The sequence below is a fragment of the Lycorma delicatula genome, chromosome 3 (genome assembly GCF_047948215.1).
Source record: "Lycorma delicatula isolate Av1 chromosome 3, ASM4794821v1, whole genome shotgun sequence".
Classification (NCBI taxonomy): Eukaryota; Metazoa; Arthropoda; class Insecta; order Hemiptera; family Fulgoridae; genus Lycorma; species Lycorma delicatula.
Window position 1 is genome coordinate 58,130,651 of NC_134457.1, and position 18,856 is coordinate 58,149,506.

Below are 18,856 nucleotides of genomic sequence, written 5' to 3' on the forward strand. Positions count from 1 at the left end.
ATTATGTAAATAGATTTATTATAAGCATTGACTTTTTATCTACATTTGAATAGTAAAAAGAAGTATTATTGGGCTCGACTATAATTAGAGAATTCGGCTTGCTACATTATTCTAGTCATATTACAGGCCTTTTCTCATTTACAAAATTATATTGTCTTTTTACATATTTTATTAACAAAAAAATAATAAATGAAATTTGTTGTTTTCTTTGTGTTTTATTTAATGAGGTATATATTATTTTACCCTGAGCTTAATTAAGAGTCGTTTTGTATTTAGAGTTTTGTGAACAGTAGGCCTTTCTAATTTTGCAAGAAAAAAATGAAAATTAAAATAAAATTTGAAATGGAGTTTTTAACTAATTGGTTGTTGAAGGTTTAGCAACTGCCAAAAACAATTTTACTGCATTGTACTATAGCAATAATATAATCATAGTTTCCAGGGCACCATGCATCATTGACTGATGACTGTCTAGGTGATAGTTAAACTAAATTTCCATATTTATTTGTTTCCAAATTATTTTTGTAACCAAGGAAAAAATAATAAAAGCTGAGTTTATCAAAACTTATATAAAATTAACTGTTTAGTAGAGAAAAATATGATGTTATTCAATGTTGGGTGAAGTAAAGTATCAAACATGTAACCGTTGTTAAATAGACTGGGATAGATCAATCAGAAGTTGCTTCATAATTGAAGGAGAGATTGGAGACCAGATTTTGGAGGTTGGTGATAAAAAGTTTCACTCCACTGTACCACTTCATCATCACCTAAGATAAATAACAGAAGCCATTTTAAAATAAAACATTTTGTGAAAAATCATCACACATTTTTTTAGCAAGGAAACCTACCGTGAAATTTCATGAGTCTGTAAATACATTTAATCATAACTTCATCAAAAATGCAAAAGCAAATGGACATGATGTCAAAGGATTAATTAAAACAGAACTAATTTTGTATGAAACCAGTCGTATTGTTTACTGGTCATATGATCAGTAAATAAAATTTGCAGAAAATTGTACTTCTCTGTAAGGAAGTTTTATTTGGATTACCTTTGTGAAATACATTTACTATTATCATTTTTCTAACTGTAGTTAGATTAATGATTAAATTTTAATTTGGACTGATTGATCTATTAATAAATAAATTAAATTAAAATATTTTAACTTATATTAAATTAACAGAATTAGCTGACCTAGTTGATCATTGTTCATAATTTAGTAATTAGTTGATTTAATGTAGCATTTGTATTCTAACCAGTATAGCAGTGTTTTCTATAATCATCACTATCGAAAGTAGTTATTCTCATTCACCCTACCCTAATTAAAATTTATACCAATTATACATTTGATTATTAAAAAAAAAGAAATTAACAGAAATTTTGTTAAATTATATTTTTAATTAAAATGTTTTATAATGTTTTTTGGTAGTGTTTTCAATGACATTTAAAAAAAAAATTAGTAGATTTAAATTTATCGTTATTTTTAATAAATGTAAAATTTGATTAAATTTAATGAAAGATAAGAATTATTTTAAGTGTTTAAAAAGATTGTAAAATATATTTTACGACTGAGAATGACACCAGCCTGAAAATGGATTATTTTTAAATGTAATTTTTAAGATAATTGTACTATGTGAACATGTTTGTGGTTATTTAAGCACATACTATACATTTAGATATTCATTTTTCATTATCTGAATAATATTTTATTAGTATAGTTAAAACTTAAGAAATTCTAGGTGGTTACTTAATAAATATGGAAAAAGTAAAACAAAATATATATATATATATATATATATAAATGTATATATATATATATATATATATATATATATATAAATGTATATATATATATATATATGCGCTATAATTTGTTTGTTTTTTTTTTGGTCTCCATAACTTTAAATTTTTAACAAGCCTGTACACAAGTAATATTATATCATCTTTTGAGGAACATATCTTTTTGTATTTTTATTTACAATTGCATTGTAAGTATTATTATGTTTGTGATATAAATAAATAGTAATTTCAAAATTGTAAGATGTAATTTTAGGGCCTATAGTTTTAAAATTTTCTACTGAGTTGAAGCTGTTTCCAAAATGTATTTTTTCATTACAGAATAGGGTACATTAATCTGTGTTTTTCACTAATCTGTGCCAGAGTTTCTTACGGCTGTAACACATGTAAACTGCCTGAGGTGCAAAAGTCACCGATCAAAGGCGCTTTTTTCTGAGAATAATGATAATCACTACACAGCCAGCCCTAATGGTAAACTTAATGGTGGTGTAAGATTGAATATCACTTGCATTTTGGTGGGTGGGCTTGTGATGCTGTATCCAATTATAAACAGAGTGTATCACAAAGTCTTCCTGGATCTTTCATAACCTATTCTACTCATGAAAATAATGGAAAAAGTTCATGTAAACATATGTCCTAAAATGTTTCATTTGCGAGTTATGACAAGTGAAAGATTTCGCTTGGATTTCAGGTACTACAATGAAATGAGGTTGTACTGAAATTTTTAGGACATTAATTGCGGGCCAGTTAGTGATTTCTTATGGCTTTTCCCTTGAAAAATTGAATAAAATAGGTCCTAGAACCATATATGGAGTAGTTTTTGAGAAATCTGGGGTGAAAACCAATAAAACCCTAGTTTTTTTTATATATGATGTACGATATTTTTATTAAATGGGTAATAAACACATAAAACTTTTAAACAAAACTTGTAGATAATCTAATTCTGAACAAAATGGTGTAAGATAAATTGAATAAAACAAAGTTAGAAAAATTTGAATTTTAGAAACATTACACTAAACCAAAGTACATTACATGCTCCAGTTTATATTTAATTTTTAAAAATGAATCCAGCATTTTCAGCATATTTCTTGGCATACTTCTGTACTGTTGTTGTTGCTCTTTTTAGTTTTTCAGGGCTGTCTTTAAGCTGCTCAGTCACAGCCTGCAGACAATTAATTCTTCACAAGACCATTTCTCTTTTGTATACAATATTTTTCATCCATCCCAGACGCACAGCTATGGTAAGAACAGCGCAGTTCATAGTACCTGCAATACTTAACGTACCTTACAGAATGATTTAAACACTAATATAATATTGTACATTGTTAATCAGCTGTTATTTTGTTGCCAACTTTGAAAACATAATTTTTCAAATATTTATTGTATTTTTGTCATTAAAAAAAATCCTTATCTAAATAATTTTTATTTATTTAAAATTGTTGTGTAATCTCCAGTTTAAAAAATTTTTTAACAGCAGTTTTAACAATAAATTTTGTTTTTACAAAATTTGTACATCACCAAAATGAATTTGGTTTTTGTTTACATTAAATAACTACTTTTCTTAAATAACTTTTTTTTTTTAAACTCCCCAAGACTACCAGCCCACGCTAAAAAGCTTAACACAGTCGCCTCAGGGTTTCATGGCAGCACAGTCTGCCCTCCCTAGCTCGTCCGAACTCGGACATCCCATCAGGGGTTCTCGTGCCTCCTCGAAAACATACTAATCACCTCTTCCGGTGATCAGAATTTTTCTCTGCAGGAGAGCACCCTTCCAGTCCCTATTGTACCTGATCAAGACACACATTTCGTTTGCCCTTCACAGTTACGCGTCCCCCCATGCACACCTCGAGGGTCCCCCATGCCATCATCGGGGAGCTCCGACCCACCCACTCTTGCGCGTGAGTAGGCCCGAACACCCTAGGCATAGAGGCTGCCTCCCTGGCCCCTACACGCATCAAGATGGACCTGTCCTCGATCCCCCACGCATTCCCATGACCCCCTCATTACTTGTTGCGCCATGCCTCCTTCGCCGTCAGCGGTAGAGCACCGCACACAATATCCCCCACTCCATGTCCATTGGTATATCCGGCAGCATAATCCAACAGCAACTAAGTAAACACATTTCAACGCCTCTTTTGACATCGAGGGCCGTGTGCACGTCAAGGGGATTCCTCCTGCCTCTTCGCTGTTAGTACGAGACGAGCCACTCTCTCTACCTCCCTCCATCCATTCTCACTCTGGAGCATGTGTCCAACGACGTATCTGGTGTTAAGGCCACCGGAATCGGACGTCTCTCGTTCTCCCACCTGATACAGTCGAACCAGGTGTGTTCGTCTGTGTCAGCTGTCGCACAGTACCTGCACCCGCCGTTCTCCTCCTCTTGAAGCGATGCAGATAGCTATCAAAGTTCCCATGGCCCGAAAGTAGTTGAGTGAGGCAGTATCCAACTTCACCATGCTTACCTCCCACCCAAGCACTCACGTCCGGAATCAGACGCATAGTCCACCGTCCTGCCTGGCTTGCCTCCCACCGTTGCTGCCAGATGGCCATGATCTGCGCTCTTTGTTTACGCCTTCAAACCGCAAGCATCGTTCCTCAACCAATAGGTCTATTGGCGGCGTTCCCGCAATGATGCAGATAGCGTCATAGGAGACCTTCCTGTAGGCACATGTCACCCGCAGAAGCAGCCTCCTATGAGTGGCCTCCAGCTTCCTCCTATACTTCTGAACCGCCACTGCCCTATTCCATGCAGGGGCCGCATACAATAGGACTTTCTTAAATAACTACTTTAACCTAACTGATACCTGGCATCAAGAATGAGCCACAAAGCAGAATAACCAAATCCCATGTATTACTCAAAAGCCGCCGGGTTTTGACTTGCCACGTAAGAATGGTCAACGCTAAACAGAATATGAACTCAGTATGGTAGGTGCGCCTGTTTCCTGTATAAATGGGATAAAACACCGATGCCTCTTTGCAAATGAGGTGAAACTCAAACTGTTAAACACATCACAGAAGTTTGCCCTAGGACAGCTTACGAAGGGACCCCTGAAAATGTCTTGATGGCGATTCCAGAATCAGTAGCTTATATTAATTTGTTAGATGTTTGTTTGTAATTTTTGACCGTAATTGGTGTTGTGTCTTGGTGCCATATGCTAAATAAATAAATAAACCACTTTTTTGACAAATGTGTTTCTAAATAAAACTACAATTTTCTTAATCTTTCTTTGTCTTATTCAACTTATCTTACACCATTTTGTTCAGAATTATATTCACTACAAGTGTTTTTAAAAGTTTTATGTGTTTATACCCATTTAACAAAAATATTGTATGTCAAATATAAAAAAAACAGGGTCTTTTTACCTCAATTTATTGGTTTCATCCCAGATTTCTCAAAAACTACTGCAAATACGGTTCTGGGATCTATTTTATCTGATTTTCAGGTCGGAAACTGTAAGAATTCACTAATTCTGCCGTTTAATTAGCTTTCTAAAAATTTCAGTACAAACTTTTTCTATTATTTTCATGAGTAGAATAGATTATGAAAGTCTTGGGAGAACTTTGTGATAAACTCTGTATTTAGTTCAAAGAAGTAGGCAATTGAAAACCTCTTAACTTTTCACTTTCTCTAATAAGTCTGGCAAAAATGCTTGCTGTTTCTAAATATGGCTGCATAATCTTTGGAAGCAACATTCTGATTCATACCAGGACATCTACAAACATTATGGTTATGGTTCTTAACATAAATATATGGTTTCAAAATGCTGCCTCATTTTTAAACTATGTTCATCATATTACAAGTGCTACTAATAAAAAAATGAATTAATAAATTACATTTTAAGCTAGTAATATGAAAACCAGATAAAAAGAATAGCAAAGCCAAAATAGGTATCTATCAAAATCTGGAATAATGTGTTATATTTCAAAACTGATTTTTCATCTTATTATTGAAAAATTTATTTGTAGTAGCTCAATAAAAATGGATTTCAAAAGATTGATTATAGCTCCTAAGTAAAGATTTATATTTAGCAAATAAAAGATGCTTTAAAACTACACAGAAGCCTTAATTTTATAATGGTTCATTTATTCTCAATAATAACAGTCATGTAATATAAGTTGTAAAATACATAATTAGTTCTATGTAATGGTCTTATTTTATGTTCAAGCAATTAAATGTTAATTATTACATTTATTATAGTCAAAAATTAATTGTTTTGTCTAAATATATTCATTTGATCGTTAAATTATATACATGGCTTTTTTGTTCTAAAAAGTTTTATGATTTTTTTTCATACAAGTACTTAAGACTATTTTATTATATAGTTTACAAAAAATAGTAATCTCAAAGTAGTTTTTCACAAAAATAAATAAATTCTTAGAGATTGATTCTAAGATTAATGCGACCTAATGTGATAATGAAGTAATTAATAAACTAAAATTGAACATCTTTATGATCCATTAACTACGTATTCTATCTCATAAAAGTTCACTTCATACAAGCAACTTGCTGAAAGAAATACAAGAATTGTTAGGTTAGCTCTCTTATAATAATTTATTTTTAAATGTGTAATAAAATTCTACAATTATAAAGTTATGGTTAATTGGTTGTACAGTTTTAATTTTGTATAAAATGTTACTCAATCTTTTGTTATTTTATTTATGAACTGTTCAAAACTGATAAATTTTTTTACATGTAGTAATTATTTAGTTTATTGAAAATTTAATGTCTAGAGCTCCATTTCACGATAGAAGAAAAATATTTATATTACTACTTTGTAGTATAAAAAAAAAAATAACAGAATCTTACTGGAAACGTGAGAAAAACTAACTTAAAAAGAATTATTTTAATATAATTGATTGCTTTTTAAAAAATGCACTAAATAGTAAAAAGATAGTAGCAATTATTTTTTGAATTATGAATTTTTTAATGAAGCACCAAATTAAGGATATACTTGTACACAATTACTAAAAGTTTACCTACTCTTAATTTGTCACTGACTTAAAAAAGAAGAAATCATAAATACTGAGTAGTACTACGTTTTTACATTATTTTACAGTTTTGAAGCTAATTTTACCATTTTTTTTAAGTTTATTTTTTCAAATTTTACTCTTATTGAAAGAGGGATAGGGCAGACCTACAGAAAAATACCACCATGAAAAAATCAATTAATCATTATTCATAAAAAAAAAAACAACAGAAAAACATGTCCTATTAACTATTACCAAGTGTGTGCTTAGGCTGACTAGAATACAGGAAGAACATATTTATATTTTTTTCTCAAGTTTTCAAACTAATTGTCTTGAAGTTTTACATAAAAAAAATCAAATATCTGAATGAATTCAGGCTACATGATACTAAGCTTTTACAATCTTACTAAGGATGACAAATAAATAAACAATATATCATTGTATTGTCTAGATGACCATATAATTTTTCATTCAAAAAATCTTCCATAATATTTTCTGGAAGAAACTTAGTATTGGTCCTCTAGAAGAACTTCAAAATAAAATGTAAGTTATTAATATAAAATGCAAAAATAAAACCAATTCAAAATAAAAAAAAAATCATTGAAATTGGTGTACATGGTCGTTAATAAAGCTTGAACAAATACAAACAATAAAAAAATTGAACTATTTATGGGTCAGATGACTCCAAAATATATCTTTTGCTACCTGTATTAAAAATTAAAAAGTTTTCTTTTTGTAGACTGGTTTATTTTTAACAATAGACAATTGGAAACATTGACAATTCATTTTGATATATTGTAAGAAAAAAATATAACTAGATTATTGTAAGGTCATTGAAATTTTATGTTTTCTGGTCTTTACGATATGGATAATGTTAGTTAAATCAGAACCATACCGTTCATAATAACTGAAGATTTTTTTTTTCAATATTAAAGAAACTTTTTAATAATGATAATCCCCTGCTGCAATACTGTGGATTACAGGAGGTACATATTTCCTACTTATTTGTGACATAAGCTATTGTTACATTGATTATTTCTTTAATTTAGTTTTTTAATAGACCATTATTATTATTTTAAATTTAAATCCTGTAAGGCAATTAACATTTTAAAATGTTGTGGATTTATTTAGTTTTATTGTAAAATGCAAAAGAAAAAAAATACATAATGTTAAGGTAAATACATTAAATGTAAAAATATTAGTGCAAAATAATTCACAATTCAGAAAGCGCTGTTAAAAATTACATTTTTGTTCATACTTGTGTTATGTACATGTTGAACAGGATGCAAATAAATCCAGTTTGTTTTTTTTATAGTGTTATTTAAAAATTCATCGACATAGTAATATTGTTTTGTAATAGAAGATCTTTTAATTTTATTTAAAATAAATTGGTGGAGATTTTTTGGATGGTTCAACAATTTATTAAATGGTTCAGAAGACCATTCCTCATAAGCAAAATTATTGTGTTTATATGAAAACTTACATAAGTTTTTATGTTTGTACCAAAATCCAGTCTTCAGGATTTCTAAAATAATTGATTTGAGATTTGTAATTTTTTTTTTCTTAAAAATTTGTAATTCACAGTTAGAACATTTTTTCAGGCCTTTATCTTTTTAATATACTGGTAGAGTAGGTGCTGGAAATTTGCTTAAATATAAATTATTAATGGTTAAATATTTAGTTAAATATTTTTATTGGTGGTTTAGTACATGTGGTTATACATATATTTCACATCATAAACTTCCTGTAAAAATTATTTTATTAAAATAGACATGTTGATTTTAAAAATTAACTCTGTAATTGGCTACGTACTTTTATTAAAATGATATAAATTTGTGTGTAATATTAAATTTAGTCAACTATAAAGAAAATAATAAAGTTTTATGAAGGGTTTCTTAGTAATTTGTTTTAATAAAATATCGATAGAATATACAATTATTACATAATGTAATAATCCAATATTGTATTACCTCATCATACACAGTATATGTTTATGATGGTAATATGTACTACTTTATTTTACAATAAATAGGTATTTGTTAATTAGGGAAGAATTTTTATACTGGCAAGTACATTTTTATATTTTTTCTGATAAATTATACTTATTACAGTTATTGCATAAAAATGTATTTGTAATTTTATTTTAATCACTTTCTATATTACGTGTAAAATTAGTTTAAAAATATTTACAAGTCATTAAACTGTAAAATCATATTACTAAGTTGAGACTACAGTTACAGAATGTGGACATGAAGATAATTAAATATTGTAAATAAAATGTTAAGGCCAGTCCAATTTGATTTCTTTGATGTTTTTAATGTATATTATAATCGCTATTTTTACTGTAATTATCAATAATTTAGATAGTTAGAATAAAGTTACTTAGTATCTCTAATCAGTTTTTAGAAGAGTAAAATTTTTTCATTTAATCAGGAACTCGAACGATTTAATGAATAAACAAATGTATTATTCTGATCAGTACGTAATAATACATTATATATATCACATCATTTATATGATAAATTTTAAATATAAAAACAAATTATAAGATAAAAAATAAATGTGATTAAAGTCCATATTAATTATTTAATTACAAACACATGAAATAATATTAAGGTAAATATGTTAAATGTAAAAAATTTGTGCAAAATAATTCACAATTCAGTAGGCAATATTGAAAATTATTTCTTGTAGCATGTATGTATGTATATATTTCTTGTATGTATATGTTGTCTTTCTCATAAGCCCAAAGAATTGTGTTATAAATTTCCACTCTGCTATTTAAATTCAATATTAACAACTTAATAACCAAAACACAGTAACAAATAATAACTAAAAAAACTAATACCAGTAGTCGACTTTCACAGGATCCTGCAACATCAGTTGGTACACAAATTCTATAATTAGATAAAATAAACATTAAAAATTTAGAAAACATAAAACACTATTAATAACTACAAAATCTGTATGACCAACACAATGTTTTTCACATGGCCACTCAGTTGTGTTGTGTTATTTATTACCAATGTTCACAGTGTTCGTATAGATTTTGTGGTTATTAATAATGCTTTATGTTTTATAAATTTAAAATTTTTTAATTTTTGTTTCATGTAATTATAGAATTTGTGTACTGATTGATGACAAGGGATCCTGCGAAAGTCAACTTTTGGTATTAGTTTTTTTTTAGGTTTTAATTGTTACTGTGTTTTGGTTAATACTGAAAACAAATTACGTTTTGCAGATAATTTTAAATAAAAATAATAAATTTCATCCTTTAAATTACAATACATAGCAAATAAAATAAATTTTAACCAGATATTCTTATGATTTTTAAATATTATGTAGTCTAAATAGTTGTTATTATTATGTAGTCGTCTAGATTGTTTACTGCTGTGTCATATATACATGGTTAATACTCATGTACAGTTTGTTAATGTTATATAATGTTTACCAAATTATACAGTATGTGTGAGTTTCTGTGTTCACTTAATGCTGAATAAATTAATTTTTGATAAAAACTATTAATTATTTTTATTTTTGTTTTAACAGGAGGTTGAAAGAAGAACTCCAGGAATTAAGGAGAAAGGGTTTAGGTGCTGGTGGACGAACATGTGCTAGATGCAGAGCTGAATTAGGACGTATCATAAATAGAGGTGCATTCTGTCGTGCATGTCGTTTCAGAGTTTGCAAATCCTGTCGTGAATACTGTAACCGTCAACCAACTGAGTGGCTTTGCACAGTTTGTCATAAACATATGTCAGTATTATTTTGAATAGCTAAATTTAGATTTTTTTTTTATATTAGTTGTGATAATTTTAATAGAAAAATGATTATTTAATTGCAGTAATATAACACCCTTTTCATATGAAATGAAAGAGAATGTATTAAACTATACATTTTAAAAATATTTCCTAAGTTTTTATGGGTGTCATAACATGTACTTACTTGTTAACTCATTCAGAGGGAGAACCACTGAAACTAACTAGATGTAAGTCTCATTCAAGAAGAAGACTTTTCATCTAAGAGAAAGAAGTAAGATATGATATGCTATTGTCATCTGGATGGTATAAATTTTATAGTCTTTAGATGGGGACAACTGTTTTTATGAAAAAAAAGTATAATGTACGATAAACAGTTCTACATTTTATTTCCTTATCTTTAAGTAATAAGAGGTTTATTTTCTTTTTATTTTCACTGTTCAAAAAAGTTATTTTATTACCATTATCATCTTTATTTTACTGATTGTTGTAGAATATTTCACAGTTAAAGTATTGTCAGCAGATCCCTTCAATTTTTGTATATTTTCTCATTGTATAGAGTCGCTTTGAGTTCAAAATTTCTAAAATCTTGGGTTTTGAAATTCTGTTAATATCCATGTATGTTCCTTATCTCTAAGTGGGTTCAGATTGTATTTTAGATGGATATAATCTGGCAAACTTTTGAAAAAATATATGCAGACATCCATTTGAAACACCATTTAATTTATGTTTTGTTTATTTCTTGCGCAAACAATTATACAAAAAATGTTGCACAAAATAAAATAATGAAAAGTCAATTTTGAAATAATCTATCAGCTTGAGTACTTAAAAAAAAGTTCTTAATTGTTATGTTACAAGAATGGATAAAGTTTTTTTTAACCTTTATTACAAGGGTAAATGAACTCTTTTCTTTTAAATTGTATAAATTTTTATAAATTTACTGGTTTAAAAAATGTTTCTACAAAATTATTATTTTTTCCTCTGATAAGGAATAAGTTACATCATGATATAATAGCGATTTTTATTTTTATCATTTAAAAAAGGAAGGCAAGAATATGCTCAAAGATTGTTTACAAAAATTTTATTTAGAAACTAACCAGATGGTTATTCTGATTTTTTTTTAAATCATCATTAGCAGACAGCATAGAAAGAGTATATATAAAACATCTGATGTGGACACTTCATGACTTCCTTGTATGCCTATTGGATTACATAAAAATGTAAAAAAAAAAGATAAATACATAAAATTTTATTTCATTAATAACTTCTGATATTTTTTTTATTGTTATTATTTATTGCACAATTTTTTTTTTACAATCATAGGTTAATAACTATCAATAAATCAATATATTTAAATAAAAAAAAAATAAATAAAAATAAAAGAAGTCACATTTGAACCGATGTACCTTGTAAGATCCAAATATTTCATTAATTAAAATTTTATTTGGCTATAACTCTCGAACTAATGAAAATAAGTACTACTTTATATCATTGAAAAGCTCTCAATGAGGGCTTATTATTGCAGTTAAGAAAAAGTCCAAAATCCAATTTTTTTTTTGGTTTTGGGCTATTTTGGACACTTGTGGTTCAGTCAATTACAATCAAAAGGGGAAGTGGACAACTAGATGTTACAACAGTCCCAAATACAAAATATCAACATCCTACGGCTAATTGTTTTTAAGAAAGGGTAAGAGATGGAAAAGGGTAAAAAGGGAGAAAGGAAAAAAGGGAAAGGTTAAATTTTGTGAAGTTCGGAAATGTTCATTTTGTTAATGTTTTATCAAACTTTCAGTTGTGTTCATTTAATCTATATATATATATATATACTCAAAACTAGCAATAGCAAAGCTTTGCCGAGTCTGCTAGTTCTTAATAAAACTATTATCTAAATTTAATCATTTTGTGATATGGTTTTTTTTTTTCTATATGTGTGTATGTGTATACATGACACCGGTTAAGGCTAAATAAAGTGGGACAAGCTATATCAGAACTGAAATGTAATAAATATAAATAACCACAGTTTAATATAAATTTTTATGGTTCTGTTAATTTTATTAATTTATTATTATACGATCACTATACCAACCACAATTTCCCTTTATTGCCACTTATTTCTTTTTTGTTTTTATCTAATACAATGTCTAGAGTAAAGTAAAATAATATTTTAATAAGAGAAATGAAAAATGATCAATGATATTTTTAATTGTTTGAGAAAAAACTGAAATGAGGGTAAATTATATAGAAGATGATTGTATATGTCTCAAAATTTTACAAAATTGTTTGTTTATTGAGTTATAAAATGAAAATTACATCATTAGTGTTTTTAATGCATTCATCTTTTATAATCATCTTTACATTATTTTACCATGCAAGGACTGGTTTTGGCCTCATACTTTCCTAACATAACTTATACTTTGTTTTTTAGTATTAGTGATTGCATTTTTATCAAATTTATATCCTCGTATTAATACATATTAAGAAAAGCAGTTTTACCATCAAGCATTTGAGTAATTAAAGCACTTAGTTTATGTAGTTTGGCAAGAGTAAATATGCCCTCATTGATAACTTTAGTGAAAATATTTATGATATCCTATTTGTTTTTGTCTATTTCTAATAGAATAATTACTCTGGGTTAGAATCAGACTATTAATGTTTAAAAAAACATACGATTGCCCTGTGACTGTATGGAGCAATATAGAAATGTATGATTTGTAAAGAATGAGATTGAATGTTTGGAAAAAATTTGCTACAAAATGGCAGATAATTTCTGAGGAATGATTTATTTAATGGAGTAATAAAAATTGAAACAGGATGTTAGTAGGAATTGTTGAGTCAGATATATTATAAACTAGCAGACCCGGCAATGCTTCGCTATTGCTGTATATATATATATATATATATATATATATATATAGAGAGAGAGAGAGAGAGAGAGAGAGAGAGAGAGAGTTTAAATGAACACAATTGAAAATTTGATAAAAAAATTAAAAAAACTGAACTTCACAAATTTTACCTTTCACCCCTTTCCCAGTTTCCTTTTTACCCTTTCCCATTTTCTCTTTCCACCTTTTCCCCCTCTTTCCCTTTTGCCCATGCGTAAATCGGTCCATTAGTTTTTTGGTCTTTAGCGGATACACATATGAACATGCCTTTTATATATATATATATATATATATATATAGAATAAAAAAGTCTGTTTTTATATTTGTTTCTTTATTTCGTAAATATCTCAACACTGGCCCCACCTAGCGGGTATAGTTTTTGCAAAAATATTTCTTTTCACGTAACTAATATTCATATTCTGAATATGAACCAAATCAGTCCATAAATATAATTTTTCTAAATATCTCAACCCCAGCTCCATCTAACTGGTTCATTTTTTGCAGAGCTAATTCTTTCCATGTAAGTACCATGTATTCTGAATATCAGACAAATCGGACCATAAATACAATTTTTCAAAATATCTCGACGCCAGCGCCACCTAGCGGGTCCAAACTAATTCAGAAACCTTCCCTGGCATATGTCCAACCATTCCTGAAAGTTTCATCGCTATCGGATGAACGGTTTAGGAAGGCATAAGAGACATACAGACAGACAAACATTCATTTTTGTACTACTATTCGGATGAATGGTTACCATCATGCTAACAAATTATAGTAGCTTATATGTGATACTATAGGACTGAAAATAAAAGTTTGGTTTCTTATTGTGCCCATGTTTATGGAAGTGTTTTTTTGTCTTTAAATAGTTAAAAATTTATTATGTTAATAAACATTTATTTTATTTTATGGAAATAAACTGAAATCAGAATCATTCAGCAATATGTTCCAAATACTTTGTGTAAAGCAAGGTATTATTGTATTATATTATTTTTACATTTTGTATTTTAATGTTATTGTAAAATTATAAATTTTTACTGAAATCAATGATTTTACTTTAAGAGAATTAGTGGTAAACAAATCATTATTGCTGATTAGTTTTTAATGTTTATCGATTGCGTGATAACTTAATAATTTATTGTTTTGTTGTAAAAAAAAAACAATAATAAACATCTACTACATATATAGTATTATATAGAGTATTAGATTTTGATTGCTTCATTGAGATCTTGTGGTATTAAAATGGTTGTGATTTATTGTTATGAATTTAAAACCTCAGAACCACAAATTGCTTTTAAATTGTGAAAGTTTTTTGTTTTTGTTTTAATAGCTACTGTTCAGGTCGTTTATTTATTCCATCACAGAAATATAATTGAGTGAAAGAATTTAAAACTATGTTGATTTTTTTTATGTTATAAAACTGTATGGTTTTTTTTTTAAGTATGATGAAATTCCTTTGCTCTTAACTTTTAAGTAGTATTTTTTTTATTATTTGAATTTCTTAATTTGTATTGCTATTTATAATTAATAACATTTCCAACTTCAGATTTCTTTATTTAAACAATGTGTTGATGGGTTATATAATTTTTTCTTGAACATTTTTAGTACAAGTTTTACAGTAATTGCAACATCACTGAGTGACTATTTTTTTCATGCAGACAAAACCATTTGAGGCATTGCCGTTAGACAAAAATGGGAGCTTTTTATTCTGTATTTTATTTTAGTGATAAGTTTATAAAACAACACATTATTTAAAATACAGTCATTTTGTACAGACTGTATTGTGTTTAAAACAGTCATTTTAATTTTAGTTTTTCATTTTGAATTTAAACCTGTTGTATAATTAAAAATGCTTCTGTTCTTTTTGTTTTCTGACTTTTTTCTCATCATTTAATTCTTAAATAAACAAATTATGTAACTTTATTTTAACTTACCATCATATTTAATTCATCAATATTCCCTTTTCCTCATAATTATTATTTCTGTTACTTGATTTATTTACTAATTGAATTTAGATCCTAGAATGAATTCAAACACTCATTTCTAGTTTCAATCAAATGAATATTACAACCTTAAGAAACCACCTTGATGGATGAAATTCATTTTCTTTGTTTGTCATATTGGATTAGAACAAATATACTAGAATTTCACAAAATTCTTTTCTGTTTTTTAACCAGGTCATCTTTCTTTTAACATTATAACTGTACATATGTGTGTTTTGTTCATGTGTTATATGTTGGTAATTAGTTTAATAGGCGTGAGAGAGAAAAAATTCTGTATGAAGTATTCTTTATTATTTATCTTTTAGCTCTAAAATATATATATATATATATATATATATATATATATATATAAAGTGATAATGAAAGTTAAGATAGTTAATAAATCACTAGAACTTCTCTTAATATTGTTATTGTTATTATGATCACCTTCAGAGTGCGTACATAAATTGTTATTAATGGAAGTATTATTTTTTTTACTACTGATAAATAAAATAACTTGTAATTTCCCTTTTTTAATTAAAATAATATTCTATTTCCCATATTAATTTTACTTTAATATATTAATTATTCTGTCTTCTCAATAAATTTATTTCAGATCATTTATTTTTCTGTTTATTTATAAAACTGTTTTATTCTGAATATTTTGATGAAATTATTTAAAACTAAGTTTTTTACAGCCTATGAGAATTAGTAGTAGTGATGTGTAGATATAAAGTAATTCAGTAGAATTGTTTTTATTGTTCTTTATCATAAAAAGCTATATTCTCAGTCTACATTTTACATTTGTGATAAAAATACGTATTTTATTTCTTTTTTAATTAAGGTATTACTTTACAAATTAATTTTATAAGACAGTATGAGAAGATTGCATGTAATGTAATCAAATCTAGAAATATTATTGTTAATAATAGATATGAGAGCACAGATGTACAATGAGTAGGTAATGTACTTTTTAATTCTTTCTTCTTTTAAATGTTATTTTTCATGGTTTTAGATCCTGGATAAAAACTCAATAATAAACTGGGATACAATTAAGAAATTAAGTGAGAAAATTTTTGTTGTCAGTCACCTGTTGTTGTCAGTTTGAATCATTAAGTCATTTTTTTTTCTGTGCCAATCATTTAATTTCAGTACAGTTAGCTGCTTTCTACATCCTCAGTTACATATGTCATATATTCCAATCAATATCTTCCCTTTTATCTATTACTGTAATTCTTTCTAGAATAAAAAATTGACTACCAAAATCTAAAAAACGTGCTCTTTTGGGCCTGAATTATTTTCTGATGGTATAAAATTCTTATGTAACTATTTCTTTTAGCGGTTCATTCATTTTTCAATGTCGCTAAAGTGCCACTTTTTTTGTGTCTCCTGTTCTTTATGTTTTACTAACATAATGCATTTTATTTTTTATTGGCCATTAACACCCTTCTCTTTTACAGTTCTTATTGATTCAGGCTGCAGATCATGAACTTTGACATAACTTTTGTTTCGTCTCCTCAAATTCCTCCCTCTGTTTTCTTCCTTAGATCCTTTCTTATACAATCTACCCTTCTTTTTCTAGGTCTTCTTCATATTTCATTTTAATTAGAAATTTATTTTATTACTCTCCCACTTAGCTTGTAAGTGCCCAAGCCACTTTATTCAGTTCTATTCAATTATTTCCTGCAGTGCTCAACATCCTTGGTCTTATCTAATTCGAACAATTCTTACATGATCTCTTCTCATTTTTCCTATCATACTTCTTAAAAACTTGATCTTGGTTACCTGTTTTATTTTATAATTATTTTTATACTGTTATTTTTTATTGTTTATAGTAGACTGTAACCTGTACATTAGAATAGAACATAGTAACTACTAAATTTTGTCTGTTTTCAATTTGATGTTTCCTTATTTCATACTAAAAAATACTGCTTATAGATGAATAATTTCCAATTATTAAATTGAAAGCATTTCCCATTTTCTAAATTCTCAGTTTTTGAACTAATTGACTTTTTATGATATAAACTATTTTTGTTTGTCACTTTACTCTGATGTCTTCCAAACACCATTTAGCCTCAGTAATTTTACTGCTAACTAGCAAAACTGCTGAATTTCTGACACTTGTATCTTCCTGTTAAAAATACTTAACAAATAGTTAAATTGTTAAAGATAGTTGAATAAATTTTAATTTTCCAAAATTTTAAACAAAGATAAAACTGAAAGCTAAGACAATTAGAATTCTTAGTACAACTGTCTCCGATTAAAAATTGTTTTCTGTTTTTCATGGAGAAGTATACTTAATTATCCTTGATGTGATCAGAATAGTATTATGTATAATTAATATAAAATATTTATTTATGTTGTTTATGTATTCCTCTCTATTTTTACTTTGTTTAAATATATTTTTTTTTTTTTTAATAATAAAAACTTATATTACAAATACTTAAACAAATCAACATTATTCCTTCTTGTCCTTCATATTTACATTAATATTTATTTATTTTGAAAATAGGTTAGAAAAGTATAAAACCACATTTGAAATGTAAAAACAAAACAATTTTCAGTATTTCTCTGTTGTAATACTGAATTGTTGCTATAAATGAAATGAAAGGGAAGTGGTACCAGAGCTAGTGCATTTCCTTACTTCATACAAACATATGTCCAAAAATGCTGCGTTATCAAGTTATGGCTAGCAAAAAAATTTCATCCGTATTTCAGTTTCCCTTGTGAAATGAGGTCATACTGACATTTTTAAGGGATTATATAGAGGGAAACTTGATGGTTTTTTATGTTTTTTGGCTTGAAAAATCAAAGTAAACAGGTCCTAGAATTGTACTTTCTGTAGTTTTCATGATATCCAACGAAAAACTGAAAAATTCAGTGATGAAAAACATGTTGTGTTTAGTTTTGAAGTACAGTAACTTTGTTAAATGACTAATAAATGCATAAATTTTATTATCACTCTTTTTAGAAAAATTAATTCTGAAGAAATTGGTGTAATGATGTCTCTGAAAAACAAAAAAGTCAACTTTTATTAATAAAAACATAACATAGCAAAAATTAATGGAAAAATGTAATGAATAATTATGTATAAATTAAAAAGAGCTGTTTTTAGAACAATAAATTTAAACCTTTTAAAAATTAAAATACTTTTAAAAGAATACTCATTGTTTTAAATTAAATAAATTTTCAAAAAATTCCACCACTGGCATCAAATCACTTTTCAACTTATTTCCTTACATTTTCTATCGCCAATTTACAAGTATTTCGCTGCACTTCTTGTTGAGGGCAGCAGCATTGAGAATGCGAGCAAATGATCAGTTCACATATATCTATTGTTTGCTTGTGAACTTTGCATTTCATAACTCAATAAATTTCAGTATGACTTATTTCACCAGTGAAACTGAAATTCAGGTGAAATTTTTCACTAGCCGTAACTCAACAAAGTGTTTTTGGATATACGTGTTAGTATGAACT

General features: G+C 27.4%; 1 protein-coding gene across 5 annotated transcripts in view; it reads left to right on the forward strand.

The window, feature by feature from the left end:
* btsz (bitesize) overlaps positions 1-18,856 on the forward strand; it is a 393,986-nt gene that overhangs the window by 165,192 nt on the left and 209,938 nt on the right. For all 5 annotated transcript variants that reach the window (XM_075359868.1, XM_075359870.1, XM_075359869.1 and 2 more), the window contains one exon: positions 10,310-10,516. In XM_075359868.1, the coding sequence (XP_075215983.1) occupies positions 10,310-10,516 (207 nt within the window). The remainder of the gene's footprint in view (positions 1-10,309; positions 10,517-18,856) is intronic.